Here is a 25335-nt window from a genome sequence, read left to right as displayed (position 1 = left end):
CTAGATAAGATGGTCGTTTGATATAGGTTGTAAGCTGGAACAAGATTTGTGTCACACCTACAGAAAAACGAGCAAGATTTGGACACAATCATAATAACGTGAAAAGACGTTCCTTTTCTCCGTCAACTCGTTTCCTAAAATCCAAGCTTTATAAAATGAGAATGTAAAACATAAACCAACCAATTATTGCTTGATTATACCTTCCACTATACCTTTGGTAATCTCCTTACAGTCTTCTTTGCCATCAATATCATTTTCATCATCTCCAAACCTGTGGAGGTAAATAAACTGATAAATGTACCAACAAGGAAAAAAAACATAATGAACTGATTTTTTTCTACATTGCATGGCTAAGGGATCCAGGTAAGTCCTGCCAACGTATTAAGTTTAATGGCCTACAAGAGGTATATCAACTTACATCAAATATTTCTTCTCCAAAAGAGAGGCCAGCTCTTCATGTCCATTCGCCTTTGCAATCCCTTTTAGCGTTGGCTGATATTTCCTTAACTCAACTTCATATTTAATATTCTCTTTAACCTGGTTTCTCTCCTTCAGGCTTTCGTCGGTATATCTAAACGTTACTGCATTTTTGGTGTCTTGTAAGGTATTTACAATCCTTACTTCCTCCTCACCTACTAAAGACGATGCTGCAGAACAGAACGTTTGAGACCGTTAGTTTGAAAATATCGAGGAATTACATCATATTTGGTCAAAGGAACCCTTTGCTGAACGATCAACGGAAATGAGGAATTTTTCAATCTTTTTCTGGAATTTTGGTCGTAAATATGAACAGACGTTTCGACTGAAACTATCAGTCTCCCCCCACAGGTAATGCCATATACCTGAGCCATATACCGCCTTCCGGCTAGCTCAATAATAGATCGCTGGACTGTTGTGCGGGAGGTCGAGGGTTCGAGCCCCGGCCGGACCAATACTAGGTTAAAATAATTGAGAAGAATATGCTACCTTTCTATAACATCAAGAAATGGTTAGATATTCTAGTCTTCTCGGATAGGGACGAATAAATGGAGGTCTCGTCTCCAGCAGGGTTAGGAGTAGGAGACGTTAATTTCCTACGCACGAGATTACTGTGTGGTGGATGTCCTCCCCTGGGGTGGGGTTGGTGGGTTTGTTGGAGCTTAAACCTCGTAGGGGACCTATGTCCTATTGTTTCTGCTCCGGTACTTTGTACAAATTCTCAAATACTAATAAATATATCTTATTAGACGTTTTGTTGTGTAGTATCGCTGAGTATTTTTACGGGTTGTGCCGAGTTGTGTCGAGCCCGTAGGGCGAGTCAAAATACAAATAACGAGTAAAAATACTCAGCGATACTACACAACAAAACGTCTAATAAGTTATTTATTATCCAACACGCCAAACGGTTGTTTCAGCGCGGGCGAATTTCGCGGATATTTATTTACAGGGAGTTCGTGACAAAAGTATGCGAAGCGGAACGGAATTGGCGCGTTGTCGTGTTGCTGTTTCTATTTTCTTCAATAAATGAAGAAATTTCCTGTTAGTCTAGCTGTTTTTCTTTGTTCGATTCATCTAATAAACTTGGATCTATATTTGCCAGCCATTCTGACTCCTCGTCGTCGAAAATGATTCAAATTTTGTCCGCCATTAAAACCTTTTTAACCGGTCCTCTAGAGTACAAATACCGCGTGATATTTGTACTCGTCTATGGCGTTATTTGTTCTCTATGAATGTAGTTGGATAATAATTAACAATTATTCCACGAGCGCGCGTTGGATATGAGATGATAGATAACCAACGAGGCGCGTAGCGCCGAGTTGACTATAATCATCTCATATCCAACTAGCGCGAGTGGAATAATTGTTTTATTAAAAAAAAAAAACGCCCCCAAGATTTTAGAAAAATCTTCTCGACTTTATTTTGTAAGAAGAAACCGGCTGTTACAATGTACAGATATTAGATTATGGTATATTGGTTCATATACCATAATAGCTAAGCCAATAAAAAGTCTTGAATTGCATTATCCAATGATCCTGCTTTTGCTTCTCAAACGGCTGTTTGCCTTTAGCCTTGACCAACTGTTGTCTTGTAGTGTTCTGGGGTTTGTAAAACACCGTTACACCGTGCTCTTTGAGAATGCATGTTCTTAATATTCTCAGATAGGCCTCGTATGTAAGGGATGGTTACCCGGGCCTTGTGTCCGGTTCTCTCTGTCTCACATTCGGGACCGGGCCTTCTTCTCCGTTCCCCGACGTTTGTTACGTGATAATGATCTACCACGTGACAAACTACACTGATGAAGACTGATGGTTTCAGTCGAAACGTCGGTTAATATTTAAGACCAAAATTCCAGAAAAAGATTTTAAAATTCCTCATTTGAATTGAACCTGGATAGATGTCACTTTCAAGATCAACGGAAATCATATTAAACATACAGTTTCCTTTCAGTCCGGGTTATAGACAGTTTCGCCTAAAGCATGACGTCATGAAATATGGCGTCACGGTCCCTTTCTTAAAAACTTTGGCTAGCGCCACATTTTAGTCCCACATTTTTTCTCTGATATTTATGGCCCTTGAGATTCAGTTCAATTGATATAGCACAGGAAGAGCTTCGCGCCAATAGCAGTTTGAATGGTGTTGGTTGAAATGCGTGGGAGCAATCACGATTTAAGTCGAGCAATGGGATTTGTTTTTTCAAATTAATCCTTAGTTTCAGAGGGTGTAATGGTAAAGAACTCGAACTCGTCAAGCAAGCTAAAGTACTTGGCATAATCATCAATAATGACCTTAAGTGGAACTGCCACGAGAATTATATCCATCAAAAAAGCATCAAAATGTATGTATTTTCTGAGACAACTCAAACGCGCGAAAATGCCTGATGCATGATGCGGACATGATGAGGTTCTACTCTTCATGTGTACGTAGTGTGGTCGAATACGGTTCACCCGTATTTCACTGCCCTTTACCATGATAACTTAGCGACAAAATCGAAACAATTCAGAAGTGGGCCCTGTCTATCATTTATGGTCCTTGTCTATCATACACCAGAAGATTGAAAGTTTCTAACTTAACATATATTCATTGTACCTTAACATCTCTTGCTAGCCGTCATCAACTTTTATGTGAGTAACTGTTTGTAAACATAATAAACAACTTACTTCCAGCTTTCAACATTGACACAAGATACCTGTTAAGAAATACCAGACTCTTTATTGAACCCCACTATCATACCGTCCGTTTTAAAAAAAGCCTTCATTTTGGCTTCAATCAGAAATTTGTAATTTTCATTTGATATTTCAGAGCATTACCAGTCTAATTCAGTCTAACGACTGCGATACTGGTTTTTCAATAAACTACTAGCCGCGATGACTTATTTGGAACGGTCGAGGTTACACATGCTTTCACTGTCATGTAAAATTTGAGGTAGTACGATCTTCTGTTGGAAAAAAGAAAAAAAATTCATAGTAAATCTCGGCATATGTCAAGTGCACGTTGGTTTAGTTCGAGTGCACGACCGTTGTTAATGTTGTTGTTGTGACCTTTCGTCCAAGGCCGTCATGGCGTCATTGCCTCTGCCAGCCATCGATTTTCTCAGTATACCTAGAGGTCCTTTTTCTTTTCGTTACAGTACATGGATAATCATATCTCCTTCTTGAGAACAGTCGGTCAACTTTATGCGATAGGACTACCAAGTAAGACAGTCCAACAAAAGCTCCCTCACAAATGAGCTTTCGGTTCAATTTAAAATAATATCGATCAGGACTCTGAAATTCATCCTAAACGGGGTCTGCTCTGCATGCAAACGAATACTTTATCGAGTCCAGAAAAACCTTGATCAACAATAAATTGTTTCGACTTCAAACACCTCAAACGACCTTTTTTTTGTACTAGACATCTCATCGCGAACAAGACTGCCTTTGTGTGAGAGTGCTAGATGGCTCCCATTCCAATAAAAGAAACAAATAACCGCCAGCGGAAGCTGGTCGAAGTGTGTTCCCTGAAATTCTTGCTGAACTACTTCTAATAGGAGACATTTTCTTTAGCATTCATGTGGAAATTGCAAATGTGATTGAAGTATATATGTTATATTATCGATCACTACCTTCCACTGGGTGTCTTTAGAATAGACAGAATTTTATAATAAAAATCATGTGAGCAAAATGCGTGTACGTGCGATACATAGCAGGGTACAAGAGTAGACATGTTTGTCGAAAATTAGATTTGCATCACAGTAATACAGAGATAAATAATTCAAAGATCATCTCTTTTGAAAATTTGAATTTGTCCTGCCGTCTAAATCGCATTACAACGTGGCCGCCACGAAAAAGCTAGCAAGAAAAAAATATCGTCCCAATCCTCTCTTTGCCACATCAGTTTCTTTTTGTTTTGTCTTGACCAATTCTATCACAGGATATGGCATAGATTCTATAAACAAAACTGTCTATGGTCCAGACTGCCTTTCACTTTCTTAAAATGTTTGCGAAAGTTTGAGAGTTGCCAATGCAGCTTACCGAACAAAAACAAACGACGAAACGAAAAAAATGCTGTCTGAACTTGATCCTTATGCACTTTGTCAGGCATCTCTAAAGTCTATTGTAGACTTAGTTCTACTAACTATTTTTCTTTTTCAACAACTTCGGTGGTACCATTGTGTGGCCTTAAGAAATCAAGAGAACATTACACATTACACATTACAATCACCTACACGATATCCCTGGTAGGGCGTAAAAACTGCCCCGCTGGGAAAATTTACAGCTTATCACCTGAAACTTTGACAGGCGCGATGAATACGCATTGTTCTTGCTGACAGAGAAAGGGTCATCATTCAAGGAATCTCCCCTTACACCTTAAAAGAAAGACTTACTCCCTACCATTCTCTGGAACCGTCCCCTTGTAATGCGTCTCGTCAATTCGTTGGACGTTGATCGGATGGTTCTGGCCAAACTGAACTTCAAAATCGTCTTTACAACGAGTCGTTAGCTCCAAATAAAACGTAAACCCTCCCTAATGTTAGCAAAAATGATAGAGTAATGAATCACAGTACAACATCAACCTCGTTCCTAGGGTCTCTTATCTTTCCACCCCCCGGAGCGAGTGACGGAGAGACCCTGGTTTAGGCTGGTCACGTGTCTTCCAGATTTCAGCAGATTTCAAATAAGGGGTTTGAGGGAGGGACAGGTAAGTGGGAATTTCTCTCCACCCAGTCCACTGGCGAGCGTAGCTTGTCTGCAATCTAAACAAACTATACGTGAAGCGCTTCGAACCGAATGTCAACTGAGAATATTCAGCATAAGCGCAAAAAGATCAGTAAATCTTCCACTACGGTAAATATCAATTGTTGCAAGCTTTGTAAATCAGTTGGAGACGAATCTTGCTCGAAGGACACCTATGGAAAAGGAAATCGCGCATCGCTGCTGCTGAGGACATTTATGGCCGGCCGTTGAGAAAAGAAAAATTTTTCCACATCTATTATGTAGGCCTTAGGAAAGACGCTTGACATATTTTATTTCTTTCAAAACGGTGTGCAGTGAAAGTCAAAGTTTTATCGAAACGGCGAAGCAGTGAACAGAAATATCACAATCTGTGCCACGCACCTTTGGCCACGATGCAAGGGAATCTGAGAGAAGCCGTCGCGGTCTAAATTTCGCAACAGTACCAACACAATTGCAGTCTTTTCCTGGAAAAGAGGTAAACAACTGTATCTTCGATAGTGTTCTGCCAGATTTTTTGGGTTTTTTTTGTTACGTCTCGACAGTCCCAAATACTTGTTTACCACTTCTGAGTTGCGAATATTTTTTATGAAAGGTGACAAATTTCTTTCAGAATGAGCTACCTTCGATTGACCCAGCCGCTGTTGGATATGTTTGCGAACAATTTGTCCATGACCATGAAAATTCGTTTTTTTCGGTTTTTGCTCATCTAACCGATCTCTCTTTTTCTAGTACCTATTACCTTCAGAAAAGGAAAAGTATGCGTATGCGATTGAGCGTACTTGTTCGCTTTCCTTTGTTTACATAATTTGACGTGCCAGTGTTCAATTTAGTCACAAATAAACCTTTAAACCTACGGCTGTCGGTGCTCGTTCTTAATTGATCTTTAATAAAGGCATTCAAAGGCGAAACAAAAATAACAACTGGACGAAATGACAAGGAAGGTACAGGTCGCTGACTGTTTAACTTCTCGAAGAAGAGCGAAGAAAGAAGATGAAAAATCAAAGATTTACCGTCAGTCCCGTCGGTAAAACGGCCACGACATCTCTGCCCGAATGTATCGCTTCTAAACACTGGACTTGTTTGGGTTTTAAATTAAGATTACAATACCAACTCCGAGATATAGCGACTTGAAGGCTACTATAAAACATGGCGACATGAACAACGATAGCGTCGATTTGAAGATCACAAAGGAAATGAGGCAAAAATCGAGCAAAAAAACGACTCGTCCCAAAGGAATTTTTTGCTCTATAAACACGTGACCAGCCTAAACCAGGGTCTCTCCTCGCTGGCTCTAGGGGTCGGGAAGATGAGAAAGCCTGGAAACGAGGTTGGGTACAACATCACAGTGAAGTTGTTGACAGAGGGTCTCAATGGGAGGGGGGGTTCACATCCACGGTTGACGGTTAAAAAAAGGCCTTTTTGACGGTTGACGGTTAAATTTTAGGTCATTTGACGGTTGACAGTTAATATTTTTGGAATGTCGTTTATAAAACGAACGAAACGTGCGAATTTGACCGTAATTTTTCATAATGACGCGTTTGTAAAGAACCATTAATTTATAACACCTTTTAGTGCTGACTAACATTTTACGACACCGGAAGTGTTTCCATACCGGAAGTAAGTTATGTTGCCACCAAATTTTACTCGCGACTAGAAATTTAAGGACTTAAATAAATGTATTTTGTGATATATCAAAACTTTCATTTATAAACAGAACTTGACCCCTCTTAAAGTAATCGTCTAGTTCTTAATTACGGATATCTGAGGGTAATGGATCTATTACCAATCTGAGACATTTCACGGCTTACATCATCCTCGGATACCCAGGGGTTATGAGTCGATTAACTTGAAATCGACTCACAGCTGCTGGGTCTCCGAAGATGGGCTTACGTTGGCTTGCTTATTTGACGGTTGACAATAAAAATGTTGCGTTTTTGATGGTTGACGGTTAATAATTTGGCCATTTGACTGTTGACGTTTAACCCCATTGAAACCCTCCTAACATACCAAATACGAACAAAATATATCCGTAGTGAAGAAAATATAACGAATCCGCACAAACTTGCAGAGTCGATGTAGGGTTTGTGATGAACAACACATAGTCATTGCTTTCAGTCTCAATGCTTTTTAGGAAGCTAAATTACAATTAAGAACAGATTTGATGTTTACCTTTACGTCTCCGTTATTAGGAACAATTTCTTTGATTTCAAGTGGAGGTTCTGTTGAAAATGAAAACAAAATTAACTTTTATGTGCCTCGAATTAGTCAAAGACCTATTAGTGGTAGTAGTGGTTATGATGATAAAGGAACTGTTTTCCTTTGTTCAGCATCGAAAGATTGCGATCAGCCAAGACGATGTCTGTGTGTATGTAAACCTCTATTTAAACACGGGAATTCATCAGTTAAGCTTAAGTTAAAAACTAAGACTAATTACAACTGCATTACATGATTGCCGTGTAGGAATCCGATATATCAGCTACGTTTTTTATATTTTTCTAAAAATGCACAACGGATGAAGCATTTTTTAAGCTTTTGGGCAAGTTATTACATAACAGGGCCCCGCTGTAAGAGAAGCTTCGTTACAAATAATTGGTGCTAATTCGGTCAGCCTTCCCTCAGATTTTCTTAAGTTGAAAGCAGAGTAACGCTGAGAGAAAAGACTTTGTAGATATTTGAGAGCAAGGTCATTAATGGTTTTATACCTCATTAGGGCTTTTTGTTTCTTTCGTCGAAGAGAAAGCCTCTCCCAGTCGAGGGTGGAGAGAAGGTGGTTTGAGCTCGTATCAAAGGGTAATTTAGTAACTCTGGCTGCACGATTCTGTAATTGTTGGAGCTTACCACTCAAGTAACCCCTCAAAAAGTCCCAGACGCCGCTGCAGTAATCAAAATGAGGCATAGTTAAAGCGTTATAAATTAATTTGAATTGCAGTTTCTTTGGATATAAAGGGCCGCGCACGTTTTAGGGCATCTATAGCTGAGGAGACTTTCTTGGAAATCTCTTCAATGTGTTTACCCCAAGAGAGTTGAGAATCTATGGTAAGACCCAAGGATTTGGTATTGTCGACTCTCTTGATAATTGATAGAGAACGGAACCCTGATTGGTAACCTAGCAGCAATTTATTATCATCTAGATAATGGAAAAGTTGATTGTAAATAATTCTTTCAAAACCTTTCGAAATTATAGGGATAACAGATATTGGCCTATAGTTGTTAGGATCCGATTTAATGCCCTTTTTTAAAAAGTGGAGTCCCTTTCGCCGTTTTCTAATCGTTTGGATATATCCCCGTGAGAAAATACTTTGAGAATGTTGAAATAAGAGAGGGTACGACGACACAAGCAGCCACTTTCAACAAGTTACTCGGAATCATGTCAGGACCGGTGGCTTTCTTTTCGTCAATTTTCGACAAAATGTTAGAAATAATATCAACACTCGGAATTTGCAGATAAAACGAATGATGAGTGGGCTCTAAATGAGACTCGGGATTAACATCAACAATAGGAATATCTTGTGCTAATACTTGCGCAACGTTTGTAAAGTGATCGTTAATAGTTCCCGCAATGTCCATAGGGTAACTTACTACTTTATTATCTAACTTGATCTCCAAAATATTCGTCGACTTATCACTGTTACGTGAAGTTAGCTCGTTGAGAACATCCCATGATTTGCGCAAATTACCTTTGTTGGCTTCAAAGTTGTCAGAAACGTAGAGTTTCTTTGCGAGTTTAATTGCGTTGTTTGCCTGGTTTCTTGCACGCCTAAACACAAGCAGCCCAATATAAAACTTTGCGCAACACGGTAAGAGTCACGTCCGCTTTTCTAGTAGTGAGCTTGGGCTGCCTGTGGCCTAAATTGATCCCATACAGCATGATTATTGGAGGAGATTACCTTCTTTTTAAGGAATTCTCGTTTTAGAATTTTACCCAGCAACTCTCTAGTAATCCCAGGAGATGGTTTTTTTCGAATTCTTTTCGATTTGAGCGGTGCGTGTTTATCGACGCAGCCAAGAAACATTTTTTTTCTGTACACGCCACATTTCATTTGGATCAGAATACAAATCAACATTAGCCCAAGGCAGTTGATTGGGTTCACTTAAGAATTTTCCTTTGTTAAAGTGTTTAAATTGTCGTGTTTCAATCACGCGAGGGCCAATACGACAGTATTGAGTCTTACGTTACAAAAAAGCAAGAGAATGTTCACTTATGCCAAACACACGAATTTGTAACCTTCTCTGGGGAGTTTGTTATACATAGACTAATTAATGTTTTTAAGGCCGGGGTGACACGTGTTGGTTCTGTGATTAACTGACTAAGACCATAAATATCGAAAATGTTTGTCAGATAGGAAGAATTAACTGTAATTGCTTCAGGCAACAAATTGCAGTTGATATTACTGAGTAAATATAACTCCTCAGTTTCACGCGCCAATTTCAATATTCTCAAATTCGCTGAATAGATTAGGTGGAAAACTTGGGGGTCGATACCAAGTGCCGACCAGAAATGGTGTTCTTCGTGGCTTACTGATTTCAACAAATGGACATTCTAAATGATCATTATTTAAATCATTACGTATTCGATAGTTAAGATTAGTGCGTATGTATGTACATACTCCACCTCCATTCCTTCCGTTAATTTCACGATCTTTTCTGACTATTTCAAAGCCAGGTATGTAACGTTCGTCATCAGGTACTGTCGAGTCTAATTTTGACTCGTTAAAGAGTAAAACATCAACTTTTGAAGAGGGCATAAAAACTCTAAGTTCATCAATACGAGACAACAGACTATTTGGCCCCTTCGCTCCGACGAAGGGCTAACGCTCGAAACGTCAGCTTTTGTAATCGTTACAGTGGCCAATTTACCATTTCAACTTTGTTGATATATCCAAATTATTTCGTTACTCTCACCGACGCAGCCCCAAACAGTTTCTTTCGAAACTATCAGCTCCCGTCCACACTAATCCGTTTTCAAACGAAAACGGAGCTGTTTTGCTCCGGATACGGCTATCGTCCAAACTACAACGCCGAAAACGATCACCGAAAACGGAGCCATTCGAAAACGCTCTCCAGAGTGGAGCGATTTGAAAACGATACTTTTTGAAAACGCTGTTTTCTAGTGTGGAAGGAGAAAACGATGCTATCTGAAAACGGTGACGTCATCAAAGTAGAGACCACCGGGCGCCAGACCACTCGACCATGAGTATCCAAAATGGCCGACAGACGCTCAGGCCATGTGGCTTCTCTCTTGATCGGAATGATTTACAGTCTTTTGAGTGCTCTTGCAAGCACATTTAACTCTGCTGAGGCGCCACTTAGATTTCACAAGAAGGGAGCAAGATAATTCAAGGCTTCTGACCTTGCCAGCTTAGGGAAAAACGAAGATAAAACGACTCTCTCGAAGTCCACCGAGACCTCGAAGGCTTTGGAAAAGACCTTGACGAACTTCAGTTTGGTGGGACAACGTTGTCGCTAGAAAAGTAGTGGAGGAAGAGTAGAATTTCGCATGAATTTCTGCATGAGTAGGACCTCTAAGCCACAACAACACTCAACAACAAAGAATCCAGAATTTCGCGTGCCGATATATTGAAATGCGCATGCGTCGAGTTCATATGAGCATGCGCACTGAGGGTATAAAAGCGTTTTCAGAACGGATACGGTGTTGTAGTATGGACTGGCGAAAACGATACGAAAATGATAAGTGTAGACACACATCTTTTTGAAAACGGAGCAAAACAGCACCGTTTTCGTTTGAAAACGGATTAGTGTGGACAGAGCCTTAATGTTAAGGGAAGCAATGACTAAACCTCGACCGCGATGAGCAAACCACGTCGTTGTGGGAACCTTTTCCTTGCTTAGTTATGAGGTGTTTATCACGGTCACATCGTATAGTATATATTAAGTAACACCAACCTTTGCTCTCCAGATATTCCAGAAATGAGTCGAAATCGGAGGTAGACTGCAGAGGAAGGATAGAGATTTTGAGTTGTTAAAAGATACTGGTTACTTCCGGAAAATTCCTCCTTTTAGCCCCATGCTAAGTGATATTTATGAGATCATTGATTGCCAGATTCTCAACACCCTTTGTGTGATGTGAACCTCGGTGATGGTTGCATAAAAAAAATTTGTAAGAAAGGAGGAAACTCAAATGTCATCCAACAGTAACGGTAAGACATATATGAACGCTCGCACCTTCTTTCCTTGTTTTCGGTACATCATCAAGATCATTTTAACCAATCAAATTAAATAAACATATTCACGTTTAGAGTACCTCGTCTTGCACATTGGCCGATGGCCTGTGACTGCTCTCTAGGAGAAAAATCATTTCAGCAGTTATGTATAGACAAAATTTCACTTATCACCCGTGGGAGCTTCTGCTTTAAAGTAACATAAAGCATGACGTCCCATAGGAAAATAATAGGGTAAAGACTAACACGAGATCTAAATATAAGGATAAAAAATGAATAAATCTGGGTGTATACCTCCTGAGATTGACTCAAAACCACTTGAAGACGCATTTAATGACTTGGGCACCCCCTGGAACAGAATTCAATTCCAGGTTAATTAAGCAGTAACGCTAATTTGGGTGGGATAGATAAGTTTTACCCCTCTCCGTCAGTATTGGGGCCTTCTTTATGCAACTGAGGTAAGAATAATACTTGGAGCCAGTCGCACCTTTTTGCTACTCTTCGGTGGCATATCAAACGAATTTGGTCGAGCCATGTACGGCTAAATGGTGAGACGCGGTCGAACCAAGATATCCATAATGAGACCAACCCAGCCTGATATGCCGCGAGAGTGTACAAAAACGGTAAGAGTCAGGCTTCCTTTTGATTTACCAGGAGAAGATTAGAACGAATCACCTTTCGGCACAAATCATCTCGAGGGTAAGAACACCTATGAATGATGTAAATGGTTTAAATACTCGCTTAAGTAATGCAGGTTCTCTGGGGTATGAAGTTTGGTTAAAGGCGATAAACTGACACTATTAGCTGGATTTTCTAAGTTTCCAATATGCGAGTCTATTAATATTCCACAAGTTTGGCGAACTGGTAGGATTTGAGACAACCGTTGGGGCTCCTACTCTTTCTGGGATCTACTGGTAACAAAAATAGTTTGACATAACCTCCGTGTGGACTGGGTAATTGAAAGGTGAAAGCAGGCAACGAAAAGTATGACAAATCTTCCTTCACTATGTTTCGTGTTAGAATACGGGTAGATATCATTGAAAAAGATTCATACCTCTTGGCATTGTTCTCCAAAGCTATCAGTTGTTTCCCCATGAGGAACCCGTTGCAAGTGGGTTATTTGTATCTGTTCTGGTTGAGCAATTTTATCTAAATTTTCAAGTGATTTAAACTTCCTGTTCTCCTGCCCTGCAAAAACAATTATAATATTGGTTTGGGCAAGGAAAGCAAGTAAGAGAAATGAGCTAGGAGGATGCAGATACAGAAAACGAACGGTTATGTGGGGCTTCATAGATCTTTGAAATGTAATGTTTATGGTCAAACATAGAATTGATGGTCAATTTGAGCACCTGACAAAAAGGTACTAGCAAAGAGCGTTTTATTTGAAGAAGACAATGGTTCAAAAACTTTACTTGAAAGAGGAATAATTTGAAAAGATTTGTTTTGTATTTGTATCGGTGTGTAGTATTATAACGCATCATATCATACTTGGTAAGGTTGTTTCCCAACCTCTTGAAGATGCAGATGATGATTCTTGGACACCCTTGAAAAGAAAAGAATTCAATTCAAGGTTGAGTCGTGATATGATTGATTTTCAAAACCTGGGTAATAGAGATGGTTATCGTTAACAAGACCGGAAACCAGTCCATCTTATCGCCTGATGAAGATTACTAGTATGCAGTCGGAACTTCGCGATTCACATCATAAGTGACTGCGTCGTCAAACCAACGATAATACATGTGTTTTATCATTATGGTTATTATTGTATCCAATTCTCATGACACTTATAAAACATTCCTATAAGCAAATCTTAAGTGAAAAAATAGTAAGCAAAATTAGATACGAACCGCGTTGCCTCGGTTCCGGTCCCCAGGTCTGTCACTTTCAACCGGACATGCTTGTGGGAATTGGGTTAATTCTAATTGCTGCCGTCGAAGATCAGAGTTATTTTGACCCACAAATCGTGTCATTGTCCTGTCCTCTAGCCCAGTGGAACCGGCTGATGGCAGGTTTGGACAGCTCACCTAGTAGTCGAGAAACTGTAGTAAATGCTCAGTATGAATTGATCATAAGCAGGGTATCTTCCAAAATCGAGGCATGTAGGTCTGGTGATTTTCTCTGAACTTAACGTCAACATCAAGTAAGTCTAAAATATGTGGATAGTTTTTATTCCGCAATCTCTGAAACAGTAAACAAGGTTAATATAAATTATAACAACATCTTACACTCTGATGCAAGTAGGAGGCAGAATCCCTCTCTTGCTCATTCAAGTGACTATCTGCGGTTTAATTACAATTCAAAGGCATAAATAGTTAGCAATCAAATGAAAAAAGGTACGTTTATTCTACCAATGACTTAGACAAACGTTTTGAGGCTAAATAACGCGGAAGTTCATGCTATCTCAGAGGAGTGGCTGACCGAATTGAATAGTGGGCAGCAAGCTCTATAAAGTTATTGAGAATATTTACTACCACATATTAAAAAAAAGAATATGTTGCTTAAATCCCTGGAACAGTCATGGAACAGACATTATAAAATAAAAGATTAGTCCAATCATCTTGCAATACTTTATTCAATGTTCTCTTTTAAAACGGCATAATTATCCAAAATAAGCATACTTATTGGGTCTCCATTACAACCACTTGTGGAAGGCGCCATGTTGTCAATCTGAAACAAATATGTAAAATGAAATTGGTCGAAATAAATTTAAAAGCTGTTTACATCATTTCTAAAAACACAAGCTATTTGATGGATCGATGTCGGCGCAAGTTTTCGTGTGCCCACTAAGTTCCCATTATTCTGAGACCACGTTACTGATCTTTATGGTTTTCATTGCAAGTTAACAGCCTTTTGGAAACGCCCTTAACTTCCGCATCAACTTCTGTAACTCACAAATACGTTAGCACAGGCGGCCTGAGCGTACCGTGTATGATTTTGGGGTGTAAGTGTCATCTACGGCTGCCGGTGCTCGTTCTTATTTGATCTTTAATAAAGGCATTCAAAGGCGAAACAAAAATAACAACTGGACGAAATGACAAGGAAGGTACAGGTCGCTGACTGTTTAACTTCTCGAAGAAGAGTGAAGAAAGAAGATGAAAAATCAAAGATTTACCTTCAGTCCCGTCGGTAAAACGGCCACGACATCTCTGCCCGAATGTATCGCTTCTAAACACTGGACTTGTTTGGGTTTTAAATTAAGATTACAATACCAACTCCGAGATATAGCGACTTGAAGGCTACTATAAAACATGGCGACATGAACAACGATAGCGTCGATTTGAAGATCACAAAGGAAATGAGGCAAAAATCGAGCAAAAAAACGACTCGTCCCAAAGGAATTTTTTGCTCTATGAACACGTGACCAGCCTAAACCAGGGTCTCTCCTCGCTCGCTCTAGGGGTCGGGAAGATGAGAAAGCCTGGAAACGAGGTTGGGTACAACATCACAGTGAAGTTGTTGACAGAGGGTCTCAATGGGAGGGGGGTTCACGTCCACGGCTGACGGTTAAAAATAGGCCTTTTTGACGGTTGACGGTTAAATTTTAGGTCATTTGACGGTTGACAGTTAATATTTTTGGAAAGTCGTTTATAAAACGAACGAAACGTGCGAATTTGACCGTAATTTTTCATAATGACGCGTTTGTAAAGAACCATTAATTTATAACACCTTTTATTGCTAACTGACTAACGTTTTACGACACCGGAAGTGTTTCCATACCGGAAGTAAGTTATGTTGCCACCAAATTTTACTCGCGACTAGAAATTTAAGGACTTAAATAAATGTATTTTGTGATATATCAAAACTTTCATTTATAAACAGAACTTGACCCCTCTTAAAGCAATCGTCTAGTTCTTAATTACGGATATCTGAGGGTAATGGATCTATTACCAATCTGAGACATTTCACGGCTTACATCATCCTCGGAGACCCAGGGGCTATGAGTCGATTAACTTGAAATCGACTCACAGCCCCTGGGTCTCCGAGGATGGGCTTACGTTCACTTGCTTATTTGACGGTTGACAATAAAAATGTTGCGTTTTTGATGGTTAACGGTTAATAATTTGGCCATTTGACTGTTGACGGTTAACCCCATTGAAACCCTCCTAACATACCAAATACGAACAAAATAAATCGGCAGTGAAGAAAATATAACGAATGCGAACAAACTTGCAGAGTCGATGTAGGGTTTGTGATGAACAACACATAGTCATTGCTTTCAGTCTCAATGCGTTTTAGGAAGCTAAATTACAATTAAGAACAGATTTGATGTTTACCTTTACGTCTCCGTTATTAGGAACAATTTCCTTGATTTCAAGTGGAGGTTCTGTTGAAAATGAAAATAAAATTAACTTTTATGTGCCTCGAATTAGTCAAAGACCTTTAGTGGTAGTAGTGGTTATGATGATAAAGGAACTGTTTTCCTTTATTCAGCATCGAAAGATTGCGATCAGGTAAAACGATGTCTGTGTGTATGTAAACCTCCATTTAAACACGGGAATTCATCTGTTAAGCTTAAGTTAAAAACTAAGACTAATTACAACTGCATTACACGATTTCCGTGTAGGAATCCGATATATCAGCTACCTTTTTTATATTTTTCTAAAATGCACAACGGATGAAGCATTTTTTAAGCTTTTGGGCAAGTTGTTACATAACAGGGCAATAGTTAGCAATCAAATGAGAAAAAGGTACGTTTATTGTACCAATGACTTAGACGAACGTTTTGAGGCTAAATAACGCGGAAGTTCATGCTATCTCAGAGGAGTGGCTGACCGAATTGAATAGTGGGCAGCAAGCTCTATAAAGTTATTGAGAATATTTACTACCACATATTAAAAAAAGAATATGTTGCTTAAATCCCTGGAACAGTCATGGAACAGACATTATAAAATCAAAGATTGGTCCAATCATCTTGCAACACTTTATTCAATGTTCTCTTTTAAAACGGCATAATTATCCAAAATAAGCATACTTATTGGGTCTCCATTACAACCACTTGTGGAAGGCGCCATGTTGTCAATCTGAAACAAATATGTAAAATGAAACTGGTCGAAATAAATTTAAAAGCTGTTTACATAATTTCTAAAAACACAAGCTATTTGATGGATCGATGTCGGCGCAAGTTTTCGTTTACCCAGTAAGTTCCCATAATTCTGAGACCACGTTACTGATCTTTATGGTTTTCATTGCAAGTTAACAGCCTTTTAGAAACGCCCTTAATTTCCGGATCAACTTCTGTAACTCACAAATAAGTTAGCACACGCGGCCTGAGCGTACCGTGTGTGATTTTGGGGTGTAAGTGTCATCTACGGGAATACCTAATAAATTATACAGAGATTGAATTTTAAGCGAAAGCGTGTGCAATAAAAAAAGGGAAAAAAATAAAAAACAAAGATAATGATGAAATCGAAGAATATAACGTGTTTAGTGTCCCTGCCTGAGAAAGTTTTCCACGGGCTAAAGTGGTGCTTAACCGATTCAGCTGAAACTTGGCACAAAAGCTGGGTTTGATAAGATATTTCAAAACCCGCTTTGGCTCACTTCTCTGACTGTTTGTTCTGGAGTTTCAGGGGGATCCCATTTGTGAACTGAATGAAGATGAAGTGAAGATGAAGCAAAATGAAGTGAGTTTAAAGAAAACGACCGTTAACAGAAGATCTATGGCCTAACAAACATAGATGAGAGAGAACTCAAGAATATTTTAAAAAGATTGTCATATCTGATTTCGCTTTAATGTTTCCTTTTCGCTCACTAAATACAAAATAAAGGCTTTATGTCAAGAATTTGGTCTGTTTACAACACAAATTATGCTCAAAATTCCATTTTTCTTGGCCTTAGAGGGGCATGGAGAGTTTGTGCCAAAAACCTAACAAACCTTAATAAGCCAAGATTTTCTCAACTGATGTTGATAAATGGGTCACTGAAGTACATGATATATTTGGTATGGAAGTTATGCAAGAAGGCAGTTGAATTTTGCGATTATATGAAAAATGGCAATTTTGAGTGTTGATTTTGACCTCAAATTAGACCTAACTTTAGTCTAATCAGTTGAGGACAAAGTTACACTTAAAAGTAAAAGCTCTACTATAGTAGAGTCCAAGTTCAAACTCATTTGGCAGCATAATTTACCAATGGAGTTTTACAACACTTTCAAAATGCCACCTAGAAGGATGAATTTTTGGTGCTCCATAGGCCACAAACGGGACCCCCCTGAAACTCCAAAACAAACAGTCAGAGAGGTGAGCCAAAGCGGGTTTTGAAAGATCTTCTCACACCCAGCTTTTGTGCCAAGTTTCAGCTGAATCGGTCGGGCACCACTTTTGGCTCCTGGAACACTTTTCCAGACAAGGACACTTGATTAAGTCTCTTACCTCGATTGAGATATATACAGTTCTATTCGATCTTGCCGCCCTGGAAATATTTCTTGCATTCCACTCTGCTGGAATATGATCCTTTCCTTCGCATTTGAGTTTGCACGGGCAGCTGTAATATCTGCCATCATTATCCTTGGTGAAAAACGAAAAGCTATGAAATTTGAAAAAAAAAATTAAGTTAGACATAACCGACCTGCTAAAAGGCAAAAAATCTATTTGACCTCCTGTTTTAAGGATGTTTTCGAAAGTTAGTGAAAATTTTCATTTTAATTTTTTTTAACTGATTTTTAATGCAAAAGGAAAGGCATCACCTCGGCATTATGAACAGCTCTTATTTGGTTTTTCAGCTTAGTTGGTAGGGCACTGCACCGGTATCGCAGAGGTCATTGGCTCAAATTCCATACAGGCCTGAATTTTTTTCAGGCCTTATTTTCACTACCACTCAAGTAGTGTTAATTACTGCGAAGATCGCTTTAATATTCATTTTTTAACCCACAATTCAAATATACAATTTTCGTATATTCATATTATCAAACTAGATAACCATCTTGGACTGAAAACGGGAATACAAGAAACCCCCCTGGATGGGAGCGTCTGTTGCCTCGTTTGTCAGAGGGATGAAACTTACAAGTTGTACACTCACTTTTTGCCTCTCAGCTGCGGTAACTCTGAAATAAGGGAATTCCTTATCTCATCCTCGTTTGTTTCTATATCCAATTTCAGTTTTACAGAAGAATTCATTCGCTCATTTCTGTCAGCACTTGTTAGAAACTCACTGTAGTGAATTTTAAAAGTTTGTTCTATCCTTGACTTTTTAATTTTCTTCGCGTTTTTTTTTCCAACTTTTTTGTTGCCCCCTTTATCCTCTTCAGAGCTGCAGGTGTCGTGACTGATGTCAGCCGTTTTTCTCTTAAGCTGGCAGCTCATTCTAGCTGAAAAATAACGAAGAATAAATCTAACTTTATGGCTTCCCATAAATAGTTCCTCACCTCACAGTACCGTATAAAGGGCAACGTTTTAGAGCGTTGAAATTGATTATAAACAGCTGAGTAGTTCCTAAGAGCTAAATCAAGCTCAGCCACGAAGTAACAAGCCTCACCGATCTGTAGTTAAATCGAAACATTAACTTATTTGAGAGAAGTATGTACAATGTGTACGACCGAACTTTTTTGGCATTGCACACATTGTCACGTCTGACAAAGACGCCAAAAGGTCCACACGACACACATAAATCACCAAGCCACGAAACTGACCGGGTTAGGCATATTTTGAAACTTTTAACTTGAAACCAAAAAGTAAATAAAACTTTTTGTTTGCTGTTTGCCATCATATATATTAAGCGCTGAAATACTCCTTGTTTGGTGAGGTTCTATGTTCGGTTGCGGTCACAGTAAAAAGAAGAAGAGCAAACAAACGGATGCCTTTAACCGAATTGTAGACCGCTCGTATAAACAAACACCTTAGTCATGTGATCACAACTGCGTGACACATCTCGTGACACATCTGACACATTTCTGTTTTCACTAAGAAAGTCTAGTTTTGACTCAAAGTGAAACCTGAAATACACTTTGTAATAAGCCACGTACAAATGGGTGGCGAAATCGTGATCATGACGGAAGTAAAGTGGAACTACTAATTAAGGCAAGGTTACCTTGTGTAGAAGTGATTTTAAAGTGTACTGAAGAGCATATGGTGCAAAGGCACGCCGACATGTTTGGTGTTATCAGCTCCTGAGTATGAATGGTTCTCGTCCGAGTGGTTGTCATGACGAGCTTTGCCCACAAAAAAAATTTATGCAAATCAGGCTAAGCCGGATCTGAGTTCCGCCTGGAAATTATTAACTGTAAGAGAAGATCTAAGTTCGCGCCCACAGCACGTTCAAGGTGTTGCGGATGAAGTTTCTGTAATTACTTTTTGGCACTTTTCGGCGTCAAAATTGCATAGTTTGGGTAACCCAAAACCCTTAAGCTGACCTTTCTTGTCATAACACGAATGTTTTCCAGAAAGGGACACGCGGTAATGTCGGTGTCACTCGTGTGCAGGCATTTTTCAAGGTAAAACCCTCGCGTGGAATCAACTCATGTTTACTTTAACGCTCCTTTTATGCGCACAATGTAAGCCAAAGCATTTTACAGTTAAACGTAAAGATCAAAATATTTTCTTCTAAGGATGATAAATGATCGACGCTGAACTAAATTATACGTGAAAGAAAATGCAAAACAGCATAACATGCAAAAGAGCAAATTTGGAAAAATACGAAGTTAGGGAAACCATGAAAATCTTCGATTTTTAAGCATCTCTAATAATTCATTATGAAAATAATAATAACATTGACAACAATAATAATGATAATAGTAATAATAATAATAATAATAACAATAATAATAATAACAATAATAAAAATATTTACCATAGTTATAGAAATAATGTTCATTATCCTGATGGTTATAATTCCTATGATTATTTCCATTAATCTAATCATTATTATTATCATTTATATTATTATTATGATTATTTCAGCATTTATCTATGAACAAAATGGCATTATTGTTAGTCTAGCTGGGGATTGAAACTGGGGCAAAATAATCTCAAGAAAAGACAGGAAACCCCAAAAACTGTTCAGGACTGCAATTTTTGAGTTGACCCATTGTGAAAGGTTTTGGGACTTCATGAAACTAGTGCTGTCTGCAGTGGGCCCTGTGTCAAAGAGAGAACAGTAGCAGCTGAATCAATAATAATAATAATAATAATAATAATAAGGACAGTGATAGCAATGATTGACCAAAGTCACCCTATGACTAATAACAGATGATACATGACAAACAGCATATTAAGCAACACATTTTTCAAAACAAAAACAGCAAGCTAAAACTGCTATCAGATAAAAATAACTGCCCCTAAAGGACTGACAGCATAGAGCTGAAAAAATAGGGACTGGTTCTGCCATCTGATAACAACAGTCCATAGACTGACTACCCAAGAGAAACAGAAAAGATTGGTGGTTCTGCCATCAGATAACAACAGCCCATAATGGACTGACTACCCAAGAGAAACAGATCCACCTGTTAGTTCTGCCATCAGATAACAACAGTCCATGGACTAACTACCCAAGAGAAACAGAACCAGGCAGGTAGTTTTGAATCAGAAAACAACTATTTAAGACCAGCCCTCAGTACAATGTGTCTTAGAAAATCTTCTGCATTCTAACACTCCATTGAAGAGACAAACTATCAGAAACACTTGAATTTCTATTTGGGGGGAAGGGGGAGAAATTAAATGAACATCTACTTGCCTCAGCATGCCATCCTCATTACGCAACCTATTTCATTTTGAAATTGATGATCACAATTGTAAAGATAACAATAATAACAATAACAAATCATTAGTATTATCATTTATATTACTATTATGATTATTTCAATGTTTATCTACGGACAAAACGGTGTTATTGTTAGTCTAGCTGAATGAGTATCCAAGTGATTGAAACTGGGGCAAAAAAAAAATTAAGAAAAGACAGAAAAACCCCAAAAACTGTTCAGGACTGCAATTCTTGAGTTGGCTCATTTGGGACCTCACTAAGCTAGAGCTGTCTGTAGTGGGCCCTGTGTCAAAGACAGAAGAGTAGCAGCTGAATTAATAATAATAATACTAAGGACAATGATAGCATTGATTGACCAAAGTCACCCAATGACTAATAACAGATGATATGTGACAAACAGCATTAGCAACACATTTTTCAAAACAAAAAGAGCAAGCTAAAACTGCCATCAGATAAAAATAACTGTCCATGAAAGACTGACAGCATAGAGCTGAAAAAAATTGGGACTAGTTCTGCCATCAGATAACAACAGTCCATAGACTGACTACCTAAGAGAAACAGAAAAGATTGGTGGTTCTGCCATCAGATAACAACAGCCCATAATGGACTGACTACCCAAGAGAAACAGATCCACCTGTTAGTTCTGCCATCAGCTAACAACAGTCCATGGACTAACTACCCAAGAGAAACAGAAGCAGGCAGGTGGTTTTGAATCAGAAAACAACTACTTAAGACAAGCCCTCTGTACAATGTGTCTTAGAAAATCTGCTGCATTCTAACAATCTATTGAAGAGAAAAACTATCAGAAACACTTGAATTTCAACTTGGGGGGAGTGGGGGGGTAATTAAATGGAAATCTACTTGCCTCAGCATGCCATCCTCATTGAGCAGACTATTTCATTTTGAAAATGATTCAATCACAATCATAAAGGTAATGATAATGATAACAATAACAAAATCATTAATAATAATGATAATTATAATAATCATAACAACAACTACAATGACAAAGTCCGTGTTAGTCTGGCCTCTACCTTGCAGAAAATACAGCCCACCAACTGAAGCTGAATTCTTTATAGGAATTTTATTCCAATTGGTCATTGACTGAGGCACTCAAGCCACCTCACCACGACAAGGTACGAACATTGAGGTGGAAAAAAAGGGGTCTTTAAACTTGACTCCATGCTCGATTCGAGATGAGAAATCCGGGTTCGAAGCTTCTTCAGTTCCCCTCCAAGGGAATTTACTCTAGCTGATCTTTCGGTAAGTTAGGAAGCGAGCTCTTCGGAGTCGTGACTGAGTTTGGCGCCAAAAGATAAATTTTTCGCTCCTTCGGGCTCAAAGTCTAGTGTGGCGGAGTTCACCAGATTTACGATAGTCATAAATCCCGCAGATTTAATAAGTTCGTCGGGGATTGTTTTATTACGAAGAAGATAGACCAGCTATTAGACCGAACGTGAACACAACGTGAACGAGGTCGGGAATCCTGGCTTAAACCCCACAACTCCGAAAGATGATTTGGCCGGCTGAAGTTCCCGCGCCGCCACACTTTGGATTTCGTCGGGAAATATCTTTAATACATCGCGTATGAAATATTTACGCAAAGGAACGTCACATATCTCTTTCAAAAGTAGATACCAATGCACTTGTAATCCTGCAAAGACTCTGCGTGGTTAAGTTAGCCGGTGGAAAGCCGCACGTCGAAAATCCGACTGCCTCTGACTTCATTTCGAATGGTTTCGAAATCGAAAACATGATGCTTTTCGACATTTCGACATTAAATATCTCGTCGAGGTTTAATATTATAATATTGGTAAGAATTTAATCAGGATACGAGGCCAAGTCGTGCGATCGCCACAGGTTTTGTACAAAAACAATAATATCGTGTACTACGATCACAAAGCGTGAACACTGATCGATCCACCAAGTGACTCAATACTGGAAATTCGATACGGTTGTTATTCAGGTCGTACGGCACATGAAAATTGCGATATCTTTTGTTACCGTTTTATGGCAAACCAAGCGAAAGAATCATACCTAAATAATCGAAAGAGAGGCTTTTTCGAATACGGTGCCTCGCAGGTATTGCCTCTTCTGTGAAAAGGAAGGATCCTAGAAAGACTACGTGATTAGAAATGTCGTTATAAGGAAACAGGCAGAAACAGAGAAAACGCAGTATTTTATGACCATTACGCGCACAGCAACCTTCATTTCATTTCATGATTTTGATATTCATTGCCAACAGAGGACCCCGCGTTAACTCGCACGCAATCGCGTATCTCTAGTGGATTCGTGGGCGCTAATCTGTGCAATTACATAGTGGTATAATTAAAGCGATGACATCCACCCAACACCTTCTTCCCCAAACCTCGGCATCAGTTTACGATGCCTGCCGAGAATTTTTTTCTTGAGCAAAGCTCGTCATGCCGCCGTGTTGTCAGTGTGCGAACTACCACGAAACAAGTTATCTTTAATAAACGATGTACGTTCTCAAGTTTGCCACAGAGATAGATATATCTTCCTTACTTTAAGTTACAGAAGTCAGGTGTTTAAAGTGAGAGGTAAGGAACACTAGCTTTCTACGTAATAATTTTAAAAATAGCGTACGAAGTCATATTACGAACTACTGAAATTAGTGACTCACGTGTGCGCTTCTCGCCGGCTGATTAAAGCTCCCTCCCAGAAATAAAATCTTTTACTCCTAGTTTTTCAGAAAGCAGATACATATTCTCAAAATTGCATGAGGTCAGTCGCCAGAACGGGTGGTTTTCAAGCTGTCTCTTAGCGCATAAAATGATCCTTCGGTAACGCTGATCGAAGCACACTTACAATTAGATTAGACTATCACATGACCACAACTCCTATGCTTATTTCTTGTATGTAGGTCACGCTAACCGAAGCACATTTGTGACCCAGTATATTGTTATGCCTTTATAAGATTTGGCTTCATCACATGACCACGACTCAAACTGATGCATTATTTATAGTATGTGGGTCACGCTAAATGAGGCACATTTGCGACGACCCAATATATTGTTATGCCTTTAAGATTTGACCTTATCTCAGGACAAAACTCAAACTGCTGCATTATTTACAATAAATAGGTCACGCACCCACAATTTGAGACACCTCAAACACTTCTCGAAAGATTATCAAAACCGAACTTCTCTGTAGTCGGTACGTCTCCAGAACAAGATTTTCAAGTTGTCTCTACGCACATGAATTGATTTCACGGTAATGCAAACCAAAGCACATTTGTGGCTCTTCATTAGTTATTCCTATTAGAGTTGACTCAATCACATGACCACAACTCAAACTACTGCATTAATTACAGTATCTGGGTCACGCACCCACAATTCGAGATATACCTCAAACACTTCTCTGAAGATTATCAAAACCGAACTTTTCTGTGGTCGGTACGTCTCCAGAGCAAGAGATTTTCAAGTTGTCTCTAAGCACATGAACTGATTTTACAGTAATGCAAACCGAAGCAATTTGGTGGCCCATTATAATTTATGCCTTTAAGAACTGGCTCAATCACATGACCGCAGCTCAAATTTCTGCACTATTTACAGTATGTAGGTTACGTACCTGCAATTCGAGACATACCTCAACTACTTCACCGAAGATTATCAAAACCGAACTTTTCCATGGTCGGTAGGTCTCCAAGTTGTCTCTATGCACATGAACTACTTTTACGGTAATGCAAACCGAAGCAGATTCTTGGCCCATCATAATTTATGCCTATAAGAGTTGACTCAACCCCATGACCACAACTCAAAATTCTGCATTAATTATTTACAGTATCTGGGTCACGCACCCACAATTCGAGACATATACCTCAAACACTTCTCTGAAGATTATCAAAACCGAACTTCTCTATAGTCGGTACGTCTCCAGAGCGAGAGGTTTTCATGTTGTCCGTACGCACATGAACTGATTTTATAGAAAAATTCACTGTCTAACCAGTGAATTCCACGTTAAATTTCACGCGAAAAACCGATATCGCACGAATCGCAAAGCGATGAGTGCCATATCGATTTTTCAAGTGAAATTTAACGTGGAATTCACGAGTCAGGTAGTGAATTTTTCTTGAATCGCATAACAGAATAAAAATAAGAAAACAAGAAATTAAAACGGCAATGTTATTGTTTGTTTTTATTCCGTAAGCGCGCCCTTAAGAAAGCCATTTTAAAGTCAACTGTCAGAGCTGTCATTGTTAAGGGAATGGAAAGCAAGGTAAGTCGCTCACGTTTGAACCGTCGACAATT

At 39.0% G+C, this 25335-nt stretch overlaps 1 protein-coding gene across 8 annotated transcripts in view; it reads right to left on the bottom strand.

The window, feature by feature from the left end:
- The window catches only part of LOC111337459 (uncharacterized), a 51562-nt gene extending 26777 nt beyond the window's left edge, over positions 1-24785 (bottom strand). Inside the window, exons 1-18 of one of the 8 annotated variants that reach the window (XM_088733054.1) lie at positions 22099-22864; positions 19397-21347; positions 18389-18677; positions 17743-17896; positions 16344-16392; positions 15646-15695; positions 13990-14038; positions 13597-13649; positions 13219-13395; positions 12881-12914; positions 12426-12559; positions 11666-11720; positions 11455-11492; positions 11097-11142; positions 7362-7411; positions 4851-4983; positions 419-647; positions 201-271 (exon numbers count right to left, since the gene is read on the bottom strand). In XM_088733054.1, the coding sequence (XP_088589180.1) occupies positions 201-271; positions 419-647; positions 4851-4983; positions 7362-7411; positions 11097-11142; positions 11455-11492; positions 11666-11720; positions 12426-12559; positions 12881-12914; positions 13219-13395; positions 13597-13649; positions 13990-14038; positions 15646-15695; positions 16344-16392; positions 17743-17896; positions 18389-18677; positions 19397-19511 (1726 nt within the window). In that variant the 5' untranslated portion in view covers positions 19512-21347; positions 22099-22864. Of the gene's footprint in view, positions 1-200; positions 272-418; positions 648-4850; positions 4984-7361; positions 7412-11096; positions 11143-11454; positions 11493-11665; positions 11721-12425; positions 12560-12859; positions 12915-13218; positions 13396-13596; positions 13650-13989; positions 14039-14483; positions 15311-15645; positions 15696-16343; positions 16393-17742; positions 17897-18388; positions 18678-19396; positions 21348-22098; positions 22865-23708; positions 23952-24655 lie in introns of those variants that run through there. The other 7 variants (XM_088733052.1, XM_088733057.1, XM_088733055.1 and 4 more) reach the window with 7 other exon arrangements.
- Between the last annotated feature and the right edge of the window lie 550 nt (positions 24786-25335).

Source organism: Stylophora pistillata, chromosome 9 (genome assembly GCF_964205215.1).
Source record: "Stylophora pistillata chromosome 9, jaStyPist1.2, whole genome shotgun sequence".
NCBI classification, from domain to species: Eukaryota; Metazoa; Cnidaria; class Anthozoa; order Scleractinia; family Pocilloporidae; genus Stylophora; species Stylophora pistillata.
The sequence above is the reverse complement of the archived record's forward strand: the minus strand, read 5'-3'. Positions and strand labels throughout refer to the sequence as shown.